At 61.4% G+C, this 7434-nt stretch overlaps 1 protein-coding gene across 1 annotated transcript; it reads right to left on the bottom strand.

Annotated features, from left to right (window-relative positions):
* Nucleotides 1-4253: 4253 nt before the first annotated feature.
* LOC127478141 (ammonium transporter Rh type A-like) lies at nt 4254-6673 on the bottom strand. Its single transcript, XM_051803402.1, has one exon. It carries the CDS (start codon nt 6620-6622, stop codon nt 5228-5230), a length of 1395 nt encoding a protein of 464 aa, XP_051659362.1. The 5' UTR covers nt 6623-6673; the 3' UTR covers nt 4254-5227.
* Nucleotides 6674-7434: the final 761 nt, after the last annotated feature.

Below are 7434 nucleotides of genomic sequence, written 5' to 3'. Positions count from 1 at the left end.
CAGCACCCTGTTCGTGGTCCCTGCTGCCCTGTTGGGTGGCAAACAGCCTCTGGAAAGCCAGAAATAAAACCTCTCCTTCCTTAGAAGCGCTTAGGGTTCTTTATCTGGTGATCCAGAGGCTCTTGTGCTGTGGATGGAGCTGGCAGGGTGCAGGGTCTGGGCATGGGGCTGTGGCTGTGCATGCCCAGGCAGGAGCCTGCAGCAGGGGTGGGCACTGTGGCATCTTGCCTCTGCCCTCTGTGCCTGCATCCCTGGCCCATGGGCTTCTGTTGGTGTGTGGGCGATGGAGGACAGGAGCTGCTTTCCTGGGAGACCATTTCTCCTCTGGAGCAGCGGGTGGGAGGGCCCACAGTGCGCCCCTGTGCCTCTCCAGCCGGGTGGATGCTGTCCCAGCCCTGAGTGGGGCCAGCCCGGCTCTGGAGGACACGAGATGGCAGCAGTGGGCTGTGTGTGCTGAGCGGAGCCGGGCGCTGCCCACGCCGTGTGTCCCCACGGCCACGCCAGCATTGCCCGTTCTTTTCCCACCAGAGCCTCGGTCACCATCCCCGGTCTGGGCAGGGCTGTGGCCGGGGGGGAGCAATGGGGTGCTGCTGGTGAGTGGGACACCCACCCATGTGCCTTGGAGGGAATAGAGGCGCACGTTTCTCTGGGGTAGTCTGGGTGAGGTTCAAACATCCGGCTGGGGAGAGGGATTTAGGGAGGGGAGGGCAGGGGATTCTCAATGGTCCTTGCCCACCTTCTCTCCCTCTGGGCTAGAAAGAGCTGGAGGGGCTACAGTGCCAGGGTGGGTGAGAGAGGGCCCCTCCCCACCCTGAGCACACCAGAATTGCCAGGGTGTAGTGTGGTACAGGCGGGACCCCTTGATTTGATGGGGCAGAACAGGGACCTTGGTTTGGGGGTGAGAGCAGGGGGCTGCAACTTCTGACTGATGCTTTATGGGGTCTCTCCAGGGCACGTGGGCCCTAGGGGGTGACATCTGCCCAGCTTGGGGCAGGCTGGCACCAGGGACCATCCAGGGAGCTGCAGTTCAGCACATCCCAGTGCCAGAGACCTCCCAGTGCCATGCTCCTCCCTGACTGGTCCCATCATGCCTGGGCTCCTTCCTCCCGGCTCCATCCTCCTCCTTGGGAGAGAGCACTGCCCTTTTTGCTGCCTCCACAGGAGGTTTTGCACTGGCTTAGATTCTGAATTTCTTTCTTATTCCCCCTCCGTTATCCCAACCACCCTTCCTCCACATCCCCTTATTCTCTCAAAATAGTCCTATTGATGCTTGATATCCAGTGGATGGGGCTGGGGGCCCCACCAGGACCACGTAGCTCAAGCACCAACAGGATTGGGACGGTGACTTTGGACAGGGTGACTCACAGCCTTTTTCTTTATCAAGGCTGGAGCAAAGTCCCCCCTCCAGTGACCTGTCAGCACCTTCCCAGATAAACCAGAGCAGTAACTGCCTCTGTTCACTACCCTTCCCTCCCAGGCAGCTGCTGCTGAACCGGGAACCCGGTGCAGCAGCAGGAATGAGTGCATGGAAAGGAAGGAAAGAGTGAAGGAAGAAGCAACAGGGAGGGAGGGGAAAAAGCGAGGTCGAAGCAATGGTGGAATCACAGCAAAAACAGCCGGAAAAAGGAAACAGGCCCTGAAAAGTCAAATAAAAATAGCAGTGAGGCGAACCCAAGTGTGCAGCACATGGGAGTGAGCGCATTTCCTTCGAGGGCAGCACCGCACGCTCCCGGCTGCTCCGGGGGGGCCGCTCTGATGTGGCTCCAGCTGCCGCCACGGCCCCCCCACCCCCCTGTGCTGTGCCAGCCCCTTGGCAGCCGCTGGGCGCCCTGCCAGCCCCCTCCTTGCCCGTGCTCCCTGTGTGCCTTGTGTGAGCCCGCCCGGCCCGGGGGCTGCAGGGATGTAGAAAAGGTGCACACGCATGTTAGAGCTGAGGGGGACGCGCAGGGTCGGGGAGGGCTCGCTGGCTATGCCCACGCCCTCTCCTCGTGCCCTGTGCCACCGGCGGGTTGCCTTGCCAGATGCATCCAAGCGCCGTGTGAGCAGCGCGATCTCGGCTCCCTCCCTTCCCTGCTTGTTTTGCAATCATGGCAGGGTCCCGCTGGGAGATGGGGGTTGGAGGGGGGAGGCTGTGGGGACAGGGATGGGGACAAGGATGGGGGTTGATACTTCTTGCCAGCACCAGTGGGTTGCATCCCAACCCAGCTTTGGGCTGAGCTCGGAGGCAGCAGCAGAACCCAGTGGGCTGGGGCACTGTTCTACAGGACAGTGCTGGGGGATCATAGTGGGGTACTGTGCCCAGGGACCATGGTTTGGGACCACATGGGGGTATAGTGCCCAGGGACTGTGCCTGGGGAGCTCTGCCAGGGGGCCACACAGGGACACCACGCCTGGGGACCATGCAGAGGGACAGTGGCTGCCGAAGTTCCACACAGGCAGATTTTGCCCCCCACACCACCGCTGTCCCACCGAAGTGCAGCTGACCCAAGCTATCCCCATCTCGGGGTGCCAGCAGCCCCCCGGCTGGTGTCCGGGGGGCCCTTGCCCACATATAGCCCCTGCTTCAGTCCTCACCCCCCTGTCAGAGGGGCTGGGGGCCCATCCCCTGGCAGCCCCAGCGCTGGGGGCACTGGCACACGCAGGCTGTGTCTGACAGAGCAGAGCAGCGTTTTGTTCTCTCCCATCTCCCTGCAGCATTGTGAAGCTGCTGAAAGCCCAGATTTACAGTGTGATAAACGCTGGAGGCTCTGCGGAATATCTGACTGCTCCATCCTTTGGAGGGCGGTTGGTTTGGAGGAGCAGGGAGTGCCGGGCAGCACACCCAGAGGCGGAACAGCGGATCCTGGGGGGCAGGGATGGCCGGGAGTGGGGCTGATGGAGCCATGCCACGACCCAGGTGGGTCCCAGCACGCCAAGCCATAGGTCACCGAGCACCTGAGCCCCTCCGGGCCGCGGGAAAGTGCTGACCCCCCCATCATTTCTTGGGCCTCTTGCTGGTTTTGAAGCATCTGCCGACCAGATTGTGCCGCGGCGTGCCGGGGTGCCCGTGCCAGGACATGCCAGCCGGGAGGCGGGGTGCGCCCAGGCCCAGCTCCGGGTGTGCTCCCTCTCCGCGCCCCCATTGCCCGCTCCCCTGCTGGGTGCCGCGGGCTGCTCGGCAGGAGCCTGCGTCCTCTTCCTCGCTGGGAAGGGCTGGGAGATGCTGGAAAGCGGCTCTGCCTGCTCCACTACCTCCGACAGCAAGAGGTTTGCAGCCTTGAGGCTGCGTGTGCATGTGTTTATGAGTGCTGGGATGTCTGTGCATGTGTGTGTATGTACGTGTGTGCATGTGTGTCTGGGCACATGCATGTGGTTATGTGTGCACATGTACATGTGTGTGCAGTGGTGTCTGCACACGTGTGTATGTGTGGGTGGGTGGGTGCACGCAGTTCCATGTGTGTGCATGCATGTGCAAGGGTGGGTGCATGTGATCCCTCTCTACAGCTGGTTCCCACAAGGGTGGCTGCAGCCCCTGGTGCTGCTGACCCTGTGCCCCCTCTTCCCCGTGCTGGAGCCAGAGCTGGCATTGGAGCCAGCAGGCCTCGGCATGGGGGCAGCCAGCGGGACTGGGATGCCGGGCTCAGCGGGAGCACCAGCTCTCCTGGAGACTGGATGCGACCGATCCAGCACCGATGGTATCACAGCTCCCCGGGCGGGTTCTGGCTCTGGAGGCTCTTGACACACAGCGGGAGCCGGGCAGTGGCGAGGGGCCCGGCCGGTCCCTGCTCCGAGTGGGCGCGCGATGGCTCCCAACACCATCGTGGGGCACATCCATACCGACTTGCCAAGAAGCTGGGGGCCTGCTGGGGCTTGGCTGGGAGCTGGGGGGACCAAGCTGCCTCCTTCCCTCATGGCCCCTGGCCCCACTGCTCAGCCCGCAGCATCCTGCGCCGGGGCCCATTGTTCGGCCGCGCCGGGCTGCGGGGCAGGATTTCTTTGTCAGAGCTCGGCAATATTTTATTCTAACAATTAACCAAACACGCCCGGGCCCCCAAGCCTGTTTGTGATTATTGGAGGGCGAATTCCCCAGCCTCCCTCCCTCTTGGTGTTGGCTCTGCCTGGGGCTGCACCAGGCGGAGGGGATCCAGCCCCTCTCCCACCCGCTCAGGGTTGGGGACCCCCAACCGCGCTGACAGCTCCCCTGCTCCTGCAGACAGTGCTGGGGGCCTTGGTGGCCTCGACCCCCTTGTGAGCCCCTGAGCATCGCCTGCATTGTCTCAGCAGCAGCGGGGTCCGTGGGGGCGCAGGGGCAGCGGTGATTCGTGGCAGGGGGGATGTGAATCACAGCCCTTGCTCTCCAGGCAGGATGCGGCCCCGCGCTCCCAGCTCGCCTCATGCCAGCCATGGACTGCAGGCTTTGTCCTCCACAGGGTGGAAGCGGCTCACTGCCCGTGGTGGGATGGGATGGGGCCAGTGCTCTTCCTGGGATGCTGGCGCAGCTTTCCCAGCTCCTGCTTTGGGGCGGGATGAGGGTCCTGTGGGCTGCGGGTGCCTCCTGCATCCTGGCTCTCTCTGAGGCTCCTCGCCATGCTTGGGCTGCGTCGTCGTCACAGCAGCAGTGGTAAAGAAAGCTGGTGCCTCCCTTTGCAAACTCTCCTGGAGAGTGAATTGCCCAGTGCAGGTTGTCAAATCCCTTTTAAATCCTTAGCTTGTGGCCAGCTTATCCCATCTCCCTGTATCCCACTGCTGCGGTTCCACCCTCCAGGCATGGGATGCTGAGTTCCTGGCCTGGAGCCATGGCTTGAGCTGGAAGCCCTCTCCAGGTGTTGCCTGCAGTAGACAGGAGAGTCCAGAGTGAGAGCTGGAGCTGAGGGTCAGGGTGGGCACTGTAGGTGATGCTACCTGCCAAGGGTGAAGCAGCTGGTGCCAGTGTCCTGCAGCAGGACCGTCTGGATTAGTTGTAGGTTATTAGCCATCCCAGGGGAGACACCCTTAGCAGGTTGTTTCTCTGGCTGCTACCTGGGATGGGTGGGTCCTGGGGGTGACTGGAGCAGAGGAGGGGGTTTGCAGCTGCAGGGTGGGAGGATGGAAGAGGGACCAGTGCTGTGATGCTGACCCAGCTATGCCAGAGTCCTCGGTGGCTGGAGCCAGGCACAGGGCAGGAGCAAGAACAGGCAACATCTCCTGCCAGCTGATCTAGGCTGGTGATATTCCCTGGCCCTCCCTGCAGCTGCACACTCACCAGTGCCTAAACATGCTCCTTCAGAGCCAGGGCTCCTTCCTCAGTCGTGCTGCCTGGGCCCAGGCTCTCATCCTGATCCTGGAACTTAAAATACAGTGAGTCATCGAAGCAGAGCCGCTCGGGTGGCCGGGCCAGGCAGGGCAGCCGGAGCGTGGCACCGGTGAGCAGCCCAGTGACAAGTGAGGCCCCAATGGCCACTGCCAGCCCTGCTGCCTGGCACAGGGCCTGTCTGCTCACCCCACCGTCCCCCTGCTGTTCTCCCCCCATCTCACTGGCATTGCCCCCAGAGGGGGACAGCTGGGAGACGTAGGACCTAGAGGTGTCCTTGGGTGCCACCAGGATGGCCACGGCGCTGGCTGCAGCACCGAGGATGCCGGGCAAACCGTGGAGGTTGTGGATGCCACACTGGTCCTGGAGCAAGAGCTTCCTTCCCAGGAGTGGGGTGAGGAACCTGAAGCCGAGGACACACGTCACAGCCGAGAGGCTGCCCAGGGCAAGAGCAGCCACCGGTGGCATGGCCATGTCGGCCACCGCGCCGATGGCCACCCCGCCAGCCAGGCTGCCATTCTGCAGGTGGCTGGGGCTGAGTTTGCCGTCCCTCTCCAGCAGGCTGGAGGCCACCACGGTGGTTATGGCGCTGGCACTCATGGCCAGGAGGGTGTTCAGGATGGCACGGTGCTGGGCATCGCCCGGTTGGCAGAGGACAGCCACAAAGCTGGGCCAGAAAACCCAGAGGATGAGCATCCCCACCAGGGACATGAGGTCGGAGCGGGGCGTTGGGGTCTCCTTGGGGTGCAGCGGCTTCTGCCCTGCCCAGAACAGAGCCTTGGACACGCCGAGGCCGAAGTAGCAGGAGAAGACGTGGATCGTGATGGTGCCACCCACATCCAGGACGCCCAGACAGCTGACAATGACCCACTCACTGGCGAGGTAGGCGGGGACCTCACAGGTGGCCATGGCGAGCAACTGGCAGGGGCTGCTCCTCCCCAGGATGGCCCCCACGGAGATGAGCACAGTCACGGCAGCGAACTCAGAGATGAGGAGTTTGTGGAGATCCAGGTGGACCTGGCCGTGGTGGAAGTGGTGGATCAAGCCCTGCAGCACTAGCGCCCATTGCATGGAGAAGTTGAGCAGGAGGAAGTTGTGGGTGAGGGCACTGAGCCCATAGCGGGGCAGGAAGGTCAGCAGGAGCCCCAGTCCCACCACCAGCATCACCTGGATGTCCTGGAAGAAGGGAAAGGTGCTGTAGATCTGGTAGGCCACCAAGTTGGCATCCTCTGCCTGCGCTGAGGGCTCATCAAAGGTGACGAAGAGAGCAAAGAAGAGGAGCAGGGCGCCCTGGAAAAACCCCAGGAAGAGGGGCAGGAGGCAACGGGGCTGGGTGAAGGGCAGTATGGCCATCCTGGAGTGGACAGGAGGGGATGGTGACTGGCAGGGTGCTGTCTTGGGGCAGCAGCCCAGCAGTGCTCACAGGGTGAGCTCTGCTTGCTCCTACATCGGGGGTTTTATGGCCACGGTTAATTTTTAACGGAAGATCTGAGTTTATGTTGCAGAAGAGGAGGGTTTTGTTCCTCTCTTCTTTAAAGACAACACCCATAAATTAGCCACGTGCTCTTGTTTGGCCACCATAAAAGTGGACATTATGATTTTGAAGGGAAACAAGAAAAACCTGCCATGGGGCAGAGAAGGGAGAAGGATGATTGGTGAGGAGCTGGCCAGGGATGGGGGTACCATGGCACTCACCCCATATAACCTATCCCCTTCCAGGAGTGGGGACTTCACTGCTGGAACCCAGGAGTGATGCTGGCAGCTCACACAAACCCCAGCTCCCAGTCCGGCTCTGCCACATCCCACTCCACGTTGACTCTGGCACTGCCACCACCCCCTTCTGCGGAATGATGCACGTTTTCCCCGGCAACCGCTTGGATTTTGGGAAGCACCATGAAGCTCCAAAATCAGGGCTGAAAAGATCATTTTCTCACAGGTTTGCATTGGCTTAAATGGCTGGAAATTCATTAACAATTAGCGCGCGAGAAAAACAAAGCCCAGAGCAGCCAAGCAGCTACCCCGAAGTTTCTGGGTTGCTGCTTAGTGTGACATTTTGCCAGTGAATGTCTGGAAAAAAAAAAAATTAAAGAAAAAATATATGAGAACCACAAGAACAAAAGGCAGAAGGGTTGGTAAATATTTGTTCCAGAGAGGAGATATTTTTG

The sequence above is a fragment of the Manacus candei genome, unplaced genomic scaffold, assembly GCF_025592945.1.
Source record: "Manacus candei isolate 608988 ecotype Guabito, Panama unplaced genomic scaffold, ASM2559294v1 h1tg000057l, whole genome shotgun sequence".
NCBI lineage: Eukaryota > Metazoa > Chordata > Aves > Passeriformes > Pipridae > Manacus > Manacus candei.
The sequence above is the reverse complement of the archived record's forward strand: the minus strand, read 5'-3'. Positions and strand labels throughout refer to the sequence as shown.